Source organism: Symphalangus syndactylus, chromosome 5 (assembly GCF_028878055.3).
Source record: "Symphalangus syndactylus isolate Jambi chromosome 5, NHGRI_mSymSyn1-v2.1_pri, whole genome shotgun sequence".
Taxonomy (NCBI): Eukaryota; Metazoa; Chordata; class Mammalia; order Primates; family Hylobatidae; genus Symphalangus; species Symphalangus syndactylus.
In genome coordinates, this window is record NC_072427.2 from 59,878,670 (window position 1) to 59,898,968 (window position 20,299).

Sequence of the window (20,299 nt, forward strand, 5' to 3'; positions counted from 1 at the left end):
TGACTTTAAAATAACTAGGAGTTTGTGTTATGCCCTGATACTCCCAGTTGTGTGGCAAAGAAAAGATCAATTTAGAGAGTAAAACAATAAATACGTTCAGATACATCAATATTCACCTGGGAAAAAAGATGGCCATCCTCTTCTCTACGAACAAGATTGGAAAGGTAACAGTGAACCAGAAGGTGAGAGTCATCCAGGATGGTATTAAACCAGCGCCTTGTGGGTAACAGGGCCTGGGAAAAACAAAACATCATAACAGTAAGTTTGCATCTATTCTCCACAGCTAGAAGTGAAATCTACTGATATTTAACTCACAAGTATTAATCACATACCAGGTACCCTCCAACCTTCCAATAAACACACTGTATACAATGCAAGAGGTCCCGTTTATGCTGTAAATAAACCCAGTGGCAATGTTTTTGGTTTTAAAAACAATAATGATGATAAAAGAACTTTTAAGATAAAATTGAAAATAAAGGCCGGGCGCGGTGGCTCATGCCTATAATCCCAGCACTTTGGGAGGCCGTGGTGTGGCAGGTAGATCACCTGAGGTCAGGAGTTCAAGATTAGCCTGGTCAACAGGGCAAAACTCTATCTCTACTAAGAATACAAAAACTAGGTGGCTGTGGTGACGGGCGCCTGTAATCCCAGCTACTCGGGAGGCTGAGGCAGTGAGAATTGCTTGAACACAGGAGGCAGAGGTTGTCTTGAACCAAGATCGTGCCACTGCACTCAAGCCTGGACAACAGAGCAAGACTCTGTCTCAGAAAAAAAAAAAAAAGAAAGAAAATCTAGCACTAAAGGAATCTCACAGATCATCTTGGCCAGTAGTTTTCCAACAAAATCCTACGTAAAATTCCAATATACACCGTGTGTAAGTTTAAAAGTGGAGTTGCTCTGAGAAAAAAGGAAGTACAAATCCCAAAGATTCCTGTCTTTGTCCCCTCTCCTCATGTTCCCCTACACTATAGCTTGAAAATCACTAATCTAATCAAATATCCTCATTTTATAGATGAAGTTATTGAGATCCTCAGAAGTTAGAAGTTAGTTACTGGCAGAGCTAGAATTTGAAAGATCTCATGAATGACTGCTAGTCCAATATGCTAATACTCATATCAAAAAACCACCTTACTTCTCCATACAAGTAACAGATCTTCTTTCAATTTCTCACATTAATGAGAGAAAGGAAAGGAAATCAATTCAATCTGAGCTACCCCAATTCTGTATCTGAACTTGTCAGCAAATCCTGCACCTAAGAGTATGAAATCCTTTTTTTTTTTTTTTAAGAATCTTCATTTTAAAAAATTGAACACAGCAGCTATATTTTTCTTCACAAACATTGGGCACATTTAGAAAAGTGAGATTATTTAAAGAGACAATTATAAACCCATGACTTCATCCACTACAGAAAACTCTGTATGAGGGGTATTAAAGTATGACACAAAATAAATTGTCACTGCTGGACTCATGTTTAATAACTATACTATGTAATGTTTTTTCTACAAACAACAGCCCATGATAGCTGAGTCACTCATTTGAAAATCTGATGGGCCAACTACTCGTGACCTCCTTCTCTAAGTCACACCTTGAAACATGTACAAAGTAAAACCAATTTGAGGTGATGAAGAAATACTTCATATAGACCAGGCACGGTGGCTCACGCCTATAATCCCAAGCAATTCTCCTACTTGGGAGGCCAAGGTGGAAGGATTGCTTGAGCCCATGAGTTCAAGACCAGCCTGGGAAATATGGTGAAACCCCATCTCTACAAAAAACAGGAAAACTAGCTGGGCGTGGTGGTGCCCAACTGTAGTCTCAGCTGCTCAGGGGTCTGAGGTGGATCAGGAGGATCACCTGAGGCCTGGGAGGCGGAGGCTGCAGTGAGCCGAGACAGCGCCACTGCATTCTAGCCTTGGTGACAGAGAAAGACCCGATCTCAAAGAAAAGAAAAAAAGAAAAGGAAAGAAAAGAAAAGGGAAAAGAAAAAGAATTTTTCTTTTCTTATTTATTAATGTATTTTTATTGTATTGTATTGTATTATATTAATTTTTATTAATGTATAATCTATATTAATGTATATTAATAAATGTTGTATACAATAATATATTATTATACAATACATGGGCACCCAATATGTATTGTATTATTATACAATGCATATGTATATAATAAATATATACATATTTACCTTTAATATATTTTAATTAATGAGAGAAAGGAAATATATACCTTTCCTTTCTCTCATTAATGTGAGAAATTGAAATATATAATAAATATATACATATGTATTGAAAAGAAAAGAAAAAAATACTTCATATATAGTCATATGCTTAATCTTAGACCCCCTAATGATTATATAACAAAAAAGTCACTGTAGATTTCTTACCTCTAGATCAATCATAAGTTCAATGAATCTTTCACAGTAATGAACTTTGTCCATAGTGACAGGTTCTAGACATAAGAGAGAAAAGCATCATAGAATTTTCTTACTAGGGCATTTTGCATGCTGTTTCTGAAAACTGGCAGTTATTTAATAACTTAAATAAAGCCATTTGTCTTTTATTCATCAGAATTGGACTATGATTTAGAATGAGGATCTCACATATATATATTTTTAAGGAAGGCCTTACCCTGATACTTAGCTCTACAAATATGAGAAAATAAAAAATCTAGCTTGGGTCAGAAGCACATTTTAAAAATCAGGTTTGCAAAGATATTTTAAAAGTATTAACCTTTAAAAATCTGTATTAAATTAGATTTTGAAAAAACTTAAGAGATATAAAAACTAGAAGGCAGTTTTATATCAGTTTTTGATCCACTTTCCTTATTGTCTTTACATTCTAAACTTCTGAGAGTTTTCTCGTATGTATAAACACACACACCTATGTATATGTACACACACACACCTTTAAAGTGCACTGAAAACTAATTAGAGAGGTAATTTTTGTGATTTTTTTCCACTGTACATGTATTACTTTAACATTAGAATGCCAATGACACAAAGAACAATAAAAATACCTTTTAAATCACTAGCTTATTATGTACTATTTATGAGCATAATATACTATTTTTACAAATATTTATTTTTGTTTTTAAATAATTACAACCTTGGGACACGAAGTATTTTCAGAGTACAAGCTTTTTTTCTAATGCCAGGAAATGGTCTACCATTTTACCAACTAAAACCATCCTGTCAAGTTGGTTTCAATTAAAACAAAGATAATTTTAGGTTTCCTGTTGCTACTTAGTTTAAAGACTTGCAGCAGTGACTAACACCCAGTGCCAGACCTATAGAAGGCATCCTACAAATGCTTACATAAAAATCCATTTATTTATTTGTAGTGTACAGGAAAACGGAAAGCTTAATGTAAAGCAAGAAATGTGAATACTTTTGTGATTAATATATACAGAAATGTTAACTGGAACTTTTTCAGCTAGCATATGCCCATAATCCAAACCTGAAATAACAGAAGTATAGAAATTATTAGCTGGAAAAGACCTTTGAGAGCATCTATTCTAGATCTTCATTCTCCAGGTAGAAAAACATGATCAGAGAAAATGACCTGATAAAGGTGTAAAGCTAGAATGGTTGGTTAGAACTGGAACCCAGGTTTTCTGCGACATACATATACAGTTATTTAAAATAACAATTTAAAGGAGCAATTTTTAAATTAAATCCATTCAAACCAATCTTTTGTTGCTATCTTTCGTTCTTGTAACTGTCAAAGGAAAACATTTTTTCCCAAACTAAAAGAGTGAGCAAATTCTGAATTCTGTATCTTTATTTACGTCTTGAGAAATTACTGGAAATGGCCCATTTAAAATTAGAAAACAATGCATGGTGCTCTGGTGACTAAAGTTGCATGTTTTTTTATGATAGCTGGTCCTACTGGGCATGTTGCCTAAGGTAGAAACCTTGCTATCCCAATTTCAGACACAAATATATCCTTATCATTTGTCTCAGCTATGCTGTAACTTTTTTTCCCTTCTAACAGCAATCTTAACATCTCAGACTATCCTACACAGATTTCCAACAACTCATCTGGGCATTCTGTTTTTAATGACCCTATTTTAAAAAGGAAACTACAATCCTTCTTAAAATCTTTAAAAAATTAGCCTTCTTTTTCCTAACTACATAATCCATCTATCTTCATACCCATTCTGAACTGGCAAATTACTGTCATCATCCTGTTAGTTCCTTTGCCAGCAAGCTGACAAATTTTGATAAAAATTCAAGATTAAGAAATGATGTTTTCTGGCCAGGCGCAGTGGCTCACACCTGAAATCCCAGCACTTTGGGAGGCCGAGGAGGGTGGATCACTTGAGGTCAGGAGTTCAAGACCAGCCTGGCCAACATGGTGAAACCCCATCTCTACTAAGAATACAAAAATTAGCCGGGCATGGTGGTGTGCACCTGTAGTACCAGCTACTTGGGAGGCTGAGGCAGGAGAATCACTTGGACCCAGAAGGCAGATGTTGCAGTGAGCTGAGATTGCGCCACTGCACTCCAGACTAGGAGACAGAACGAGACTCCATCTTTAAAAAAAAAAAAAAAAGTTGTTTTCTGACAGTATATAAACAATAGTGGCAACAGCAAGCGGTTCATAGGCTGTTAAATTACTGCAGGCCCTATGTTCTTGTTTTTGAAACCTAGACGACCCTAAATAAACATTCCATAGTTAGAGATATCAATTTTTATTATAGACATTAGTAGCTCAAAGTGCTCAATGTTATTCTTTGTGCCAAGAAAACCCAATCTTAGTCCTCTTTCCAGGTTTGAAGGCACTTAGTGGAAAGATTTAGATATACTAACATTAACAGACTTAAGATTATAAGCATAAAATGTCTTCTTCATTTATTTATTTATTTATTTTTGAGACGGAGTCTCGTTCTGTCACCCAGGCTGGAGTGCAGTGGCGCAATCTCGGCTCACTGCAAGCTCCACCTCCCGGGTTCACACCATTCTCCTGCCTCAGCCTCCCAAGTAGGTGGGACTACAGGCGCCCGCCACTGCGCCCGGCTAATTTTTTGTATTTTTGGTAGAAACGGGGTTTCACTGTGGTCTCGATCTCCTGACCTCGTGATCCACCCGCCTCAGCCTCCCAAAGCACTGGGATTACAGGCGTGAGCCACTGCGCCTGGCCAAAACCTTTTCTTTATACTAATGCTAGTAGCAGTACTGTGCCCCAAATCAGATACAACTGATTTACTGCATTGGTATCAACTCCTCACTGAATTGTAGCTATGATTTTCAGTTGTAAAATATTACTTGGAGGGTCAGCATTTATAACTCATTCCATTGTATTTTTTTAAAAGCTGTACTTTCTGATGCAAAAATATAAATATGGTATACCTATAGAGCTGTTCTTAGATTATATTCCACTTAAAAATATTAAAACAATTGGCCGAGTGTGGTGGCTCACGCCTGTAATCCCAGTGCTTTGGGAGGCCGTGGCAGGCGGATTACCTGAGGTCAGGAGTCCAACCTGGCCAACATGGTAAAACCCCATCTCTACTAAAAATACAAAAATTAGCCGGGCATGGTGGCACACCCCTGTAACTCCAGCTACTCAGGAGGCTGAGGCAGGAGAATTGCTTGAGCCAGGAGACGGAGGTTGCAGTGAGCCAAGACTGTGCCACTGTACTCCAGTCTGGCTGACAGAGTCAGCTTCTGTCTCAAAAAAATAATAATTAAACAATTATATTTTAATTTTATAATTTTAATATAGTATATACTCTATATAGTATATAGTTTTTAAATCAATAAATGGAGCTATGATGGAGGAAAATCCTTCTATTTAGTCTTTTAGCTCATATCTCAGTAATATTTCTCCTTTTTTTCCTCCAACAGCATCAACAGGACTTAAAAACACTATTCAGCACCATATTATAAATAACATCAAATATGGTCTGTAATTTTCCTCTTCACAACTGTATCCCAGCACCTTAGACAGGACCTAGGTCTAGTAATTAGGTGATAAAAATATTTGCTACATAAAGGAATATTTCAATAACCACACTGGTGCCTTTAAAATAACCCTTAGGCCAGGCGCCGTGGCTCACGCCTGTAATCCCAGCACTTTGAGAGGCTGAGGTGGATGGATCACTGGAGGTCAGGAGTTCAAGACCAGCCTGGCCAACATGGAGAAACCCCGTCTCTACCAAAAATACAAAACTAACTGGGCATGGTGGCGCATCCCTGTAATCTCAGCTACTCGGGAGGCTGAGGCAGGAGAATCACTGGAACCCTGGAGGGGGAGGTTGCAGTGAGCCGCGATCATGCCACTGCACTCCAGCCTGGGTGACAGAGCAAGACTCTGTCTCAAAAAATAAATAAATAAAATAAAATAAAATAACCCTTAAAGGCAGTCCCAATACTCACACTGGTAATATATTTAAAAAGGAGAGGACATACACTTTGCCAATACAATTTAAAATCATTCCAAGAACAGTTTTTAGATTAGAGATGAGTAAATACCATAGGGGCAGCTATATGATAATTTCACAAATGCACTGAGTAAAAAAGAAGATAGTTACCGGAAAGTGGGACTGATTTCAGCACAGAGATAAACTTCTGGATGAGTTGTGAAAGAAATCTCCTCTCTTGATATGCCCTAAAATCAGAAAGAACATTGACCAATTATTTTTGAAAAATAGTCATTTCAAAAGTAAATTTTAAATGTTGACCACAGCTTTCCAATACTGTTCAACTGTTCATTTCTTTGTGAAACTGGGACTATAACTTGGATATACAGCTTCTTCTTTCTATGTAAATACAGTGCTATACGAAGAAAAGGAGAGTCACATTACTGACCTAATAAGCCACCTAAGCAAGCACCTCCTTCTCTCACTGTGAATGTTTTCTTTTTTCTTTTTTTGAGGTGGAATCTTGCTCTGTTGCCCAGTGCAGTGGCGTGATTTCAGCTCACTGCAACCTCTGTCTCCCGGGTTCAAGCAATTCTCTTGCCTCAGCCTCTCGAGTAGCTGGGATGACAGGCGCCTGCCACCATGCCTGGCTAATTTTTGTATTTTCAGTAGAGATGGGGTTCCACCACCTTGGCCAGGCTGGTCTTGAACTCCTGACCTTGTGATCCACCCACCTCGGCCTCCCAAAGTGCTGGGATTACAGGCGTGAGCCATGGCGCCCAGCCTGAGCCACAGCTCCCAGCCAAACATTTTCATTTGTGATTTACAAGTCAGACCCAGAAAGAAGTTTCAAAATTCCGTTTATAGTCTGCCCTTACCATTAAAAATCTCACATTTAATGTAGTTAAAATGAGATGAACAATATTATATTTTAACGTTTAAGTATTAAGTATAACAGAGTATTACAATAGCTAAAGATCAAATGTTTAAAAAATAATTTTCTATTCATTACTACTTTAAGATCTATCCATTAATGAACAGACATGTATCAAGTATTGTATAGCTGTAAATGCTTGTAACAGTCCTGCTGGAAATACAAAGAAGGGGAATGGCTAAAATCTACTTGCAATAACAAGTCATATATTATAAACACAATTAGTAATACATGCCAGTATGTGATTAATAAAACTGCCTGATATTAATTAAGCACGCATTTTGCCAGGATCTGAGCTACGCTAAACACTTCACATCTTATTTAATATTGATAACAGTCCTCGGAAATGGGTACTATTGTCCAGATTTCACAATGAGGCTTAGAGGTGAAGTAACTTGCCCAAAGTCATACGGCAATTGAGTGTGGAATCTAGCTAAGTCTGATTGTAGAACCTATGTCCTCAACTACTATACATATCCCAATCATTACATAAACAGCTGTATGTTTTCAAAAAAGTCATGGTGCATGTGTTCTAGGAGTTCAGATGAAAGCACTATGATCTAAAGTAAAATAGTTGGTCTGGAAGAGTGTTTATATGGTTAATATTCAATTAAGTGGAGTGAAGAGGAAAGGGACTTAGGAAAGAAATGCTACAGAAACAATGACTAGAGTAGTCCAGTGATTTGCAAGAGTCACAAGAAACAGCTGCAAGCTTCTGAAAGCCTTGTAAGAAGTTTAGAGTTAGGCTGGGCGCGGTGGCTCATGCCTGTAATCCCAGCACTTCAGGAGGCCGAGGCAGGCGGATCACCTGAGGTCGGGAGTTCGAGACTAGCCTAACCAACATGGAGAAACCCTGTCTCTACTAAACGTACAAAATTAGCCGGGCATGGTGGCGCATGCCTGTAATCCCCGCTACTCAGAGGCTGGGGAAGAGAAATCGCTTGAATCCGGGAGGCGGAGGTTGCAGTGAGCCACGGTCACACTATTGCACCCCAGCCTGGGCAAGAAGGGCGAAACTCCGTCTCAAAAAAATAAAAAAAGAGTGAAGGAGTAAGAAAAAGAAAGAAAAGTTATATTAATAGCCTGAAGATAGTGGAGAAAATTGAGAACCATCCATGAGGGACACGGACAATAGGCAGGGAGAAAAACAGTGTGTCAACTATATATACTTAGCAGCACAGAAAGAAGGAAAAGAAGAAAAGCATAATGTTCTGGCTTCTGCTTTAGATCTTTGTGAAAAATATTCTTAATGATAGTCTAGGTAAAAGCACTTATTATAATAATTTATTTGCGCTCAGCACTATATAAAGGGAAACAACAAACCAGTCAACATCATCTAAGGTCCACAATCCAGCATAATAAGCCAACATGAAATGAAGCTCTGCCAACATACTGTTCTCTTGCTTCTGGATCCATCTTTTCATCATTCTTTTTAATCAAGTTCCAGAATTTTCTTAGCTTAGGTGTCTTTTTTAATTCTAATTCCAATCGTGCCTGAAGAAGAGATGTGTTATTAAATTACCAGTAACCTCAAAGTTTACAAGGATAAGGATTAGATCAACTATTTGCTAGTTTTCTAATATACGAGTACAAAATAGAGCAATTTGATAAAACCTAAAAATAACATGACAAACCCTGAAAATCAAGAAATGAATAACGATATTTTAAAAAATTATTCAATTCTTGCTCTTGTTAATAAAAATACAAATCAAGATTGTAAGCTCAATAATCAACTTTTTTTTATTTCAAAACTTAGAGAGCTAAGTCTGAAAAATATATGCACCAACACTTAGCATAATCACTGAGGTTTGAAAAATATGAGTCTGAAACAATGCACAAAAAACAGCGATCACAAGTAAATAAGGAAATGTCCACATCAGCATATTCTCTCTTATGGCACTTGCCACTTTTTAACTCAGTATTAATTATTTAATGTGCCTTATGTTTTCATCCCCATCAACTGGTGCTTATAAATGAGTCTGCATATCTGAGTATATGCAGAAACATCCATGTGCAGGAAATGAAATTCTGAATAAAGCATTACACTGAAATCTGATAGTTTTAACTAAACCACCTGAGATGTATTAATTTGGCTTTGGTACCTGCACATATTACCCAATAAAGACTTTATGGAAAAATGGAAGTCATTAATATTAGGTATGATCCAGATCTTCTCCTACAGCTATATATATATACTCTAATCAAGGAAAAAAAAATTTAAGTCCACATTTAGTCTCATCTATACTTTGCTAAATTAACTACCTTTCTCTATAAGCTCAATACATACTACCATATTCATTTTATATTACTAAAATTAAGTTAAATATCGAATGCACATAAAAACTTTAAAATAAAAACTGTATCTATGAAAAGTTAATGCAAAGTGGCTTTTCTAAGAAAAGGGGTATTTAGCTACCACTTGTATATCCAGATTAAGGCTATAGACTCTACAACCACATGTTCTACTTATAACACATACATTCATAAGACTGAAATTAGAGACTTACCACCTGTAAGCCCATCCACATTGGGAGGGAGATAAGCTGCTGTACTTGACTTCGTATCAAGTCTACCTCCTGTTTAGGGCATGAAGAAAACAAGTTTATAAACATACCAGCATTTCTACCTAAGTTTTTACATAAGAAGTATACTGCCTTTTTATGTCCTGGAGGGAAAACATGCCACAAATATTTTCAAATTAATATTTTGATATGAAGAAGTTCAATGCTTTAAAAAAGGCTCTATCCTTATTATTTACAGATTTTGTATTTGTAAATTCATATACTAACAAAAATGTATTTGAAACCTCAAAGTCTACACTCTATGTGCTTTCACAGTCATCCAGATGGCCCAAACAAAAATCTGAGTTGCCTAACGTGCACATTCTCAGGTGAGACTGAGCTGATGCTCTGCTTCATTCTCAGCTCTCAAACTATAAGAAACAAGTATCCTTTTTGTGGTCTATTGAGTACTATTTTTTGGGGCACGTTTGTGCTTTTTGATGATTTTGCTGTTTAAAATGGCAGCAAGCCCAAGGCTGAAGTGCTGTCTGATGTTCATGGGTGCAAGAAGGCTGTGATATGTCTTACAGAGTAAATACGTATGTTGGATAAGCTTTGTTCAGGCATAATTACAGTGCTGTTGGCAGTGAGTTCATGGTTAATGAATCAACAATATACAATAAATAAGCTGTCTTTAAATAGAAACACACATAAAATAAGGCTATGTATTGATAGTTTGTAAAATGCCATCACCGAGGCTTGCAGGAACCTAACCCTGTATTTCCCCAAAGAGTAATAGTTCTGTATTAGCTCATTCAGTGTTCACAGCTACTTTATAAAATAAACATAACTACCTCAAATAAGAATTGACTGCATATTTTAAAAGATAAAGCATTTCTTTTTTTTTTTTTTTTTTTTTTTTTTTGAGACAGAGTCTCGCTCTGTCACCCAGGTTGGAGTGCAGTGGCACAATCTCGGCTCACTGCAAGCTCCGCCTCCCAGGTTCACGCCATTCTCCTGCCTCAGCCTCCCTAGTAGCTGGGACTATACGGGCCTGCCACCACACCCGGCTAATTTTTTTGTATTTTTTAGTGGAGATGGGGTTTCACCGTGTTAGCCAGGATGGTCTCAATCTCCTGAACTCGTGATCTGCCTGCCTCGGCCTCCCAAAGTGCTGGGATTACAGGTGTGAGCCACTGTGCCCAGCAAGATAAAGCATTTCAATAACAAACTAGTTTGCTAAGTTGGTTAAAACTATCACCAAATTACTAATACTAATAAAATCTTGTTTCTGTTTAGTTTCCGATAAAAAAAATCATATCTATTTATATTTCTATTTGTTCTGTTTAGTTTAATAAATGTTAAAGAGGCTTTTCATGCTGATAACGCTCACGCAAGCATGGTTAACATCCCTAAAACCAGCCTGACTTTCTATAAGAAGTGTGGCAAGCACCAACCCCATAAAGTGACACAGTACAAGAAGGGCAAGGATTCTCTGTATGCCCAGGGAAAGCGGCGTTATGACAGGAAGCAGAGTGGCTATGGTGGGCAAACTTAAGCCGATCTTCTGGAAAAAGGCTAAAACTACAAAGAAGATTGTGCTAAGGCTTGAGTGCACTGAGCCCAACTATAGATCTAAGAGAATGCTGGCTATTAAAAGATGCAAGCATTTTGAACTGGGAGGAGATAAGAAGAGAAAGGGACAAGTGATCCAGTTCTAAGTATCATCTTTATTATGAAGACCACAAAATCTTGAGTTTATGTTCAAAAATAAATAAATAAATAAATAAAAATAAATGTTAAAGAGATAACAGTGGTATCCAGTGCAGGCATCATAAATCTTTTTTTATGCCTTTAAAAGATCTATGTGAGATAGTACATGGAAACCGGTAATAACCATCCATCTATTAACACTCGGTCTTCAGAATAAGAAAGAACTCCATGCATTCTCCTGCATGGGTGTAAGTGAATTATCAATTCAGAGGCACTAAATAAATATGTGTATTTATCAGCTAACCACATAGGAAAGCTCAAATAAAATATTACTGAAAATATTTAATTTTTTAGAAGATAATGTTATGAAGGATGAAAATGTATCACACATAAGACATTTTCAAAGATCATCTACACTTGGCATTTATCAGTCAACTCAAAATACAACTCTCCTGCTGACTAACCAGCCTATGCATGAGGCATGATGAAAAGTAATGAAACTACATTCCTGTATGTATATGCAGTTTGTGGCACAGATCTCATTACTCCAATTCCATATTAACCAGTCTCCTTGCTGCTTTTCATTTTTGTGCTCTCCCTTTGGAGTTTCTGTTCTTATAATCGTTTTTCTTAAAAGTCTAGATAGAAAAAATTAAGTATCAAGTTCAAATCTATTAAAAAGTGAACATATAAAATGGTTTTACTGATAAGTGGCTGAAATCAAGCTTTTAGCATTATCCTTATTCCCCACTATTACAGATGAAGAGTTGGCTACAGAGGTAATTTCATTTAAACTCAACCTAAAAGAACAAGAAAACTTGAAAATTACCCCAAAATATAAAGTAAAAGTACCAAACTATTGAAGCAATGATCAAGAAAAAGTAGTAAGACTGTCTGTTCATGAAGTGAAAATTCACCATCAGTTTCAGCTAATGCCGCCTTCAAGATGTGTTTAAAAAAGAATGGGAAGTGGTCTGGCTTCTTCTTAAAAATCTGAAAAGAAACAGAATAAAAATTCATTTTGAACTGGCTTGCTCACTTAAGCTTTAAAGAAGCCCTAGTAGGCTTTTTAGCAGTCTATTAAAAAAAACGAATAATTACAAAAGGGTTATTTGTATATCTATAAAAGAAGCATCATGTACTTATAATTAATGGCAAGTCAAATACAGGTTTCTGACAGGACTATGAGAGAGCTGCAGAAACCTTTAGCTAATAAAATAATGGCTTTAATTTCTTTAGTTTTTCCCTGTGGATTATGCCTGTATTTAGCTTAGGCTTTGTTTTCTTATTAAGGATCTGAAGTGTTTTAATTTCTCTGATTTAAACAAAAGAAACTACATCTTTAGCAAAAATTGTAGTTTTCACACTGTAATGAATCTCAAGGACAGCCCCTCCTGCTTTATATTAGGTCTTTACACTTAACTTGTAAATAATGTAAATATATTCAAGCCTCTTTGACCTACCTCTGTTTCTAGTTACTGCCACAGACAAGTGCTCCAAGCGTGTGGTTACACTAGTTGTTTTCATTCACTTCTCTAAGACAAGCTTTCCTGAAGCTGTATGGCTGTCAAGTCCTATGGACCCTTATTAACCCTCAACTCCTTTTCACCATATTGAAGGCTCTTCTTCTTTTGTCTGTTATCTAAACCGCAATATTCCTAGGGTTCTAGCCTCATTCTTCTCCCCCTATTACTTCAACCACTAAATACCAATGATTCCAAATATACATCTGCAGTCCAGATTTCTCTTCTGAGCTCTCAAACCTTAGATTCCTCTACTAGACGACTTAATCTAGATATTCCAAAGGCAATTTAAACTGAATATGTCCAAATTCAATTCAACAATTTTGAATCCTCCAAATTATTCCTCACTCTCTATTACCTATCTTGGTAAATGGCACCATCATATATTATATTCATTTGTCCAAGCCTGGAAGGTTATTGAAAATAACACCCTTTCCTAATGCTACTTCAACTGATTATCAAATTCAATCAATTCTACCTTCTGCATCTCTGTATATCCTCTAAATCTATATTATCATTTCTCTATTTCAAGGCCTAATCACCAAAGTGATCTTTATAACAGGCAAACTGACCAGGTTATTCCCTGGCTCAAAAAATTTTCCTTCTTCCTTTCTATATTTCTATAATAGCTTGAAGCAACTTGAAGAAACCTCAGGCTCTCTTGATAGTGACATAAAACCCATCTCTAATGTGCCCTGAGATGGTAGTCATTTAATGAATATTTGAGATAAGTGTCCATGGTTTTATCTTAAAGACTCTACCACCTTTTCACTTTGGAGACCATTTACTCAAAACAGATGACAGGCATCCATTCCTTTTTTTCATTTAAAAAAGTGTGACTGGAAGAGAAGAAACTCTTGATGAAGTGACCATTATATGGCGGGCAAAGAAAACAAAGATTTTGGATCCCTACTGATCAAGCTTCTATTGCACCAGCACAAAAAGGAAACATCAGTGCATTAGAAATTTCTAAAAGGAAAAATAGATCCCAAATCCAGGACAAAAAGAACAGGCCGGGCACAGTGACTCATGCCTGTAATCCCAGCACTCTGGGAGGCCGAGGTGGGTGGATCACCTAAGGTCAGGAGTTTGAGACCAGCCTGGCCAATATGTTGAAACCCCGTCTCTACTAAAAATACAACAATTAGCTGGGCATGGTGGTGGGCACCTGTAATCCCAGCTTCTTGGGAGGCAGAGGCAGGAGAACTGCTGGAACCTGGGAGGCAGAGGTTGCAGTGAGCTGAGATCATGCCATTTGCACTCTAGCCTGGATGACAAGAGCGAAATTAGTCTCAAAAAAAAAAAAAACCAAGACCATTGAAATTATAATGTAAGCATCTGTCTTGACTTTGGTAACTTTTTTTCTTCATGTAAAACTACAAATATAAACTCCCTCTTATGAAAAAAGACACTGAAAAATATCTCATTTGAACATTATATACTTGCGCTTTTTTTTCTTCTTCTTAGAGACAGGCCTCGCTCTGTTACCCAGGCTGGAGTGTTGTGGTGCAATCATAGTTCCTTGCAGCCTCGAACTCCTGGGCTCAAGTGGTCCTCTTGCCTCAATCTCCCAAGTAGCTGGGACTACAGCCTCATGCCACCATGCCTGGCTAATTTTTTTTTTTTTTTTAGACAAGTTTTTGCTTTGTTGCCCAGGCTGGTCTTGAACTCCTGGCTTCAAGCAATCCTCCCACCTTAGCTTTCCAAGTACAGGATTACAGGCATGAATGACAGCACTCAGCCTGTTTGTACTTATTAATATAATTTCCATTTTGCCAGCTCCTGATGTAAGTTGTTATAACATATACCATTCTTTGTTTCAAACACAAAGCAGAAAAGTAACTCACATTCACAAATTTTCAATTCATAAATTATTAAATCATTTGAAGAAAGTATTGAAACCAAAAGAAAACATATCTTTCACATACCCATTCTTATTCTGAATATTTGCTTTATTACTGGGTAAAGTTCTGCTCTAAAAGCACCACTATCAGTAAAAGTTCTGCCACTTTGTAATGGCTTATGTGGGTCAGTATGAAAGCTATGAAGTAATTTAAATCAGTTACCTCCCATGCAGGCACGTTTTCTCTAAACTTCTCATTCACCATACAGCAGATTGACATTAAATAGGCCTTGCTGGATACCTCAGGAGAATAATTCATCCAGAGATAATTTTCAAGATACTGGCTGGAAAGAGTAAAAAGCATAGAATACTTCATTAGTTACCACCACTCACTGTAATGCATAACTCACCCAGAAAAGCATAATTATTTACAACTTTCTGAAAATATTTTGGAAATCTCTATTTATAACTTGGAATCCTTGGCTGGCTGTGGTAGCTCATGCCTGTAATCCCAGCACTTTGGGAGGCCGAGGTGGGTGGAGGTCAACTCCTGACTTGAGGTCAGAAGTTGTGATATGGTGAAACCCCATTTCTACTAAAAATACAAAAATTAGCTGGGTATGGTGGCACACGCCTGTAATCCCAGCTACTCATGGGGCTGAGGCAGGAGAATCACTTGAACCCAGATAGAAGAGGATGCAGTGAGCTGAGATTGCACCACTACACTCCAGCCTGGCCAAGAGCTAGACTCCGTCTCAAAAAACAAAAAACAAAACTTGGAATCCTCCACAAATTTACCTGCAGTCTAGGTCACTGCTACCAGCTACAAATTTATATATAGAAAATACAGCTTTGGAGAATGACAGTCTTATAAATTCAAATAAAACGGTATCAAACGTTGCCAACATACATAATTATCACCACCAAACCACTGGATATTCCCTTAGTTAAGGCTGTTTTTTTTTTGTTTTTTTGAGACGGAGTTTTGCTCTTGTGGCCCAGACTGGAGTGCAATGGCGTGATCTTGGCTCTCAGCAACCTCCACCTCCCAGGTTCAAGCGATTCTCCTGCCTCTGCCTCCTGAGTAGCTGGGATTACAAGAATGCGCCACTATGCCCGGCTAATTTTTTGTATTTTTAGTAGAGAAGGGGTTTCTCCATGTTGGTCGGGCTGGTCTTGAACTCCCGACCTCAGGTGATCCACCCACCTCAGCCTCCCAAAGTGCTGGGATTACAGGCATGAGCCACTGCACTGGGCCTTTAACTTTAAGGCTCTTCTTAAAGTAAAAGTTGGCCAGGCACAGTGGCTCACGCCTGCAATCCCAGCACTTTGGAAGGCCAAGGCAGGCAGATCATGAGGTCAAGAGATCGAGACCATCCTGGCCAACATGGTGAAACCCCATCTCTACTAAAAATATAAAAATTAGCTGGGCATGGTGGCACATGCCTATAGTCCCAGCTACTCAGGGGGCTGAGGCAGGAGAATTACTTGAACCCGGGAGGCGGAGATGGCAGTGAGCTGAGATCGTGCCACAGCACTCCAGCCTGGCAACGGTCAGACTCCGTCTCAAAAAAAAAAAAAAAAGGAAAATCCAAAAATACCTGACAAATATCAGTTCTAAAACAAAATGAGGCCAGGTGTGGTGGCTGACACCTGTAATCCTAGTACTTTGGGAGGCCAAAGTGGGTGGACTGCTGGAGCCCAGGAGTTTGAGACCAGCCTGGGCAACATAGTGAGACCTTATCTCTACAAAAAAAAAAAAACCACTAGCCAGGTGTGATGGTGCACACCTGTGGTCCCAAGTACTCAGGAGGCTGAGGTAGGAGGATCACTTGAGCCTAGGGCGTTGAGGCTGCAGTGAGCCATGATTGTGCCACTGTACTCCAACGTGGGCAACAGAGTGAGACCCCATCTCCAAAACTAAAAAAAAAAAAAAAAAAAAACTTCTGAAACTCCTACTAAGCCTTCTCATTCTAGTCTCCACATATCTTATTTTCCTTTCGTATTTTTCATTTTTACTTCTCTTTGCTATTTTCCTTTGAGACGGAGTCTCACTCTGTTGCCAGGCTGGAGTGCAGTGGCATAATCCCAGCTCACTACAACCTCTGTCTCCCAGGTTCAAGCGATTCTCCTGCCTCAGCCTCCTGAGTAGCTGAGATTACAGGCATATGCCACCACGCCCAGCTAATTTTTGTATTTTTAGTAGAGACAGGGTTTCACCATGTTGGCCAGGATGGTCTCGATCTCTTGACCTTGTGATCCACCCACCTTGGCCTCCCAAAGTGCTGGGATTACAGGTGTGAGCCACCACTCCCGGCCCTCTTTGCTATTTTCTAGTTCATTCCCTCAGATCTATTTTCTAGTTCATTAATTCCTTCTTTAGCTGCGTCTAACATGTTATTTATTTTGCTAATTGAGTTTTTAAATTTCAATGATTTTTTATCTCCATTTCCCTCCCCCAAGTCTATCCATTTTTAGTGTCTTGTTTCTTTCTCACATATTATATTTCTTCTCTTATGCCAATAATAATTTTAAACATAATGACTTGACAGTGTGTATCAATTATTTAATTATCTGAAGTTCTTGGTGGTGGGGGCAGGGGTAAATATTTGTTCTCTGCTCTTCACTCTTGCTTATAGTAGAGAATATTACCCTAATGTGCTCTGTAATTTGGGAGTATAAACTCACCTTTACCAAGGTTTTATTTATAGAGTTTTTTGCAGTATAGTTGGAATACATATGCTTCCAGAGTATCTTTATAACTGTTTCTGCCAGATGTCCCACAGATGTCACTGGCTTGCCACAGTTTTTAAGAGTAAAGTCTTATCTTGGGTGTTATCTGACTACACAGCAAATTCCAAACCTATCTTAAAATCTTAGATGAGAAAACTGAGATAATGAGAGTCAATGATTTGCCTGATTACACAGGTATGGTCCTGACTCCAAACTACATCTCTTTTCTTCAAACTTAAGGATTTGTTCAATAACTTCCTGATCCTATTTCAGCAATTGCAGCAAATTCTGTACAATATTGATAAAAAATAATGCCTTCCTCTAATGATTTTCATCCATGGAAACCCTTTTCTCAGTTCACTTTCCTATATCCAGCTACCTTCTCCATGCCATCTTACTTTCCACTTTAGCAAGAAACCATCAATTACTCTCTACAACAAACTTTAGACTGGTTATGTTTGGAAGTTGGCCCAGGGAAAATGATATCGTCACATAAAATTAAATAAGAGTTTCTGAAAGGTAACAACCGACTTTTTCAGCTATTAAAAATTTTTCACTGTCAGCTGGGTGCGGTGGCTCACGCCTGTAATCCCAGCACTTTAGGAAGCCGAGGCAGGCAATCACAAGGTCAAGAAATCAAAACCATCCTGGCCAACATGGTGAAACCCCGTCTCTACTAAAAATACAAAAATTAGCCAGGCGTGATGGCGCACACCTGTAATCCCAGCTACTCAGGAGGCTGAGGCAGGAGAATCGCTTCTACCCGGGAAGTAGAGGTTGCAGTGAGCCGAGATCGTGCCACTGCACTCCAGCCTGGCAACAGAGTGAGACTGTCTCAAAAAAAAAAAAAAAATTTCACTGTCATTGATGCTTTCAATCTGTTTTGTTGCTTTCTCCTTCAGTTCCTGCAATTCTCTTGGTTTCTGGACTCTAGAATTCTGGTTAATTCTAATTGCATATTGGTAGCCTCTTGATTTTAATCTGTCTTCTTGAAAGGAGGCACAATATGATGGAAAGAGCATATTTATCTCAGGGCCAGATGGGTCCAGTTTCTAGCCTCAGTTTTCTCCCCTACAAAATAAGGAAGATCTTACTGGTGGTGTTGTGAGGATTAAATAAGATCATTTAATAATAATACAGTCCTTAGGATACAGGAGGCACTCAACTTACTAGTTAATTCATAATAATAAATTTCAATTTCCCTCTATAAAAACGATAAGACCATCTACTTCATGTCATTTTTTTTGTAAGGATCAAATCTGTGTATGTAGGAGTAACAATTATTAACACAGAGGACCTGACCTCTGATGTAAACCAGATGTCAAGGAAGTGTAGAGAAGTGGAAAACCATGAGCTTTGGCATCAGACATTGGTATCCCAGCTCTGCCAATTACTTAGAGCAAAGTATTTAACCTCTCTGATCTCAGCTTCTGTTTCCAGTAAATACAGAGGATAGTACTTACTTCACAGGATTGTTGTGAGTACTCTGTATGTAAAATGCTTAACAGTGTGGTGAGCACAAAACTGGTGTTCTGTTTAAGAAATGGTAAATGTAACTATCATCAACAACAATCCTGGCTTTTATTTTCAGCATACTGGCTAGATCTGGTTGCAACATAATCTAATCTACCTTTGCAATCTAAAAATCATACATTATCTTTTGTCTGAAATATTTATATTACTAGTAGCTAGACTGGAACAATGCGACCTTGATGATAACATTTTAGCTTGGCAGGGAAAAAAAGTGGGTATAGAACACACTGTAATTTATTTCCACTGATCACTACAGAAACCAAGTTTGAGTTCAGAAATTATTCACCACATGCTAGCTTAACAAGTAAGAAACAAATCAAAATACAAGTTATTCTAACAATGGGCCATCATCTTTGAAAACAAAGGCTATCATACACATATTCCAAAATAAGCCAATCACAGAAATATAAATCTTCACAAATTTAGATTTTCTTAGTCACTCACAGAAATAACACACAAAATTTAGCTAAAACTCAAATCACATTATCTTTTTCATCAACAGAATGTCTTATAACTTACCTAAATTCCAAGAGCATTATCTTTCTAATAGCAAACCTGAAAACATAAAAATAAACAAAATATTTAAAATAGAGAATACAAACGTTTCAGAGTTATTAACACAAATGCATTTAGGGATGTTTTGTTTCCATATTAACCCACCTATCAAAATTCATAATATCAGATCACAACTTCCAATGTCAGTTCAACTTCTTAAGCACTGACAAACATGTTTTCATTTAATACTCAAATGAAACACTTTGCTAGAGTCATGCCTTCCTAAAAGCACGCAGGACACATATCTATATTGCAAATGTGAAAATCAGATGTTTCACTTGCTTCGTAGTGTTGACAGTGAGCTTAAAATACTAAAATATTGTGGAGGAAATATCAGATATTTGTCTTTAATATACTGTCTTTTTTAAATAGAATTACTTTGTTTTATATGAATAAACAATGACATAATCATGTTTGTCCAAAGCATACTTACGTTGTCCCGAAGCAGATACAAATGGCCACTAATTTAGCTTTATCATTTTATAATATTGGAAATAGATCAGAACACTGTCACTAGGTAATAGTTTCCAGCTTTGAAAATTAAAAGTACATGTATTATGAATTTATAATGCCCCAGGAAACCACTATCCTGTCAAAA

General features: G+C 37.5%; 1 protein-coding gene and 1 pseudogene across 1 annotated transcript in view; one reads left to right on the plus strand and one right to left on the minus strand.

The window, feature by feature from the left end:
* AQR (aquarius intron-binding spliceosomal factor) overlaps nucleotides 1-20,299 on the minus strand; it is a 116,950-nt gene that overhangs the window by 78,296 nt on the left and 18,355 nt on the right. Inside the window, exons 4-11 of the mRNA XM_055278617.2 lie at nucleotides 19,666-19,701; nucleotides 15,104-15,224; nucleotides 12,367-12,507; nucleotides 9,808-9,876; nucleotides 8,694-8,794; nucleotides 6,538-6,614; nucleotides 2,387-2,451; nucleotides 117-233 (exon numbers count right to left, since the gene is read on the minus strand). Coding sequence (XP_055134592.1) covers nucleotides 117-233; nucleotides 2,387-2,451; nucleotides 6,538-6,614; nucleotides 8,694-8,794; nucleotides 9,808-9,876; nucleotides 12,367-12,507; nucleotides 15,104-15,224; nucleotides 19,666-19,701 — 727 coding nt within the window. The remainder of the gene's footprint in view (nucleotides 1-116; nucleotides 234-2,386; nucleotides 2,452-6,537; nucleotides 6,615-8,693; nucleotides 8,795-9,807; nucleotides 9,877-12,366; nucleotides 12,508-15,103; nucleotides 15,225-19,665; nucleotides 19,702-20,299) is intronic.
* LOC129482597 (large ribosomal subunit protein eL42-like) lies at nucleotides 11,189-11,527 on the plus strand (annotated as a pseudogene).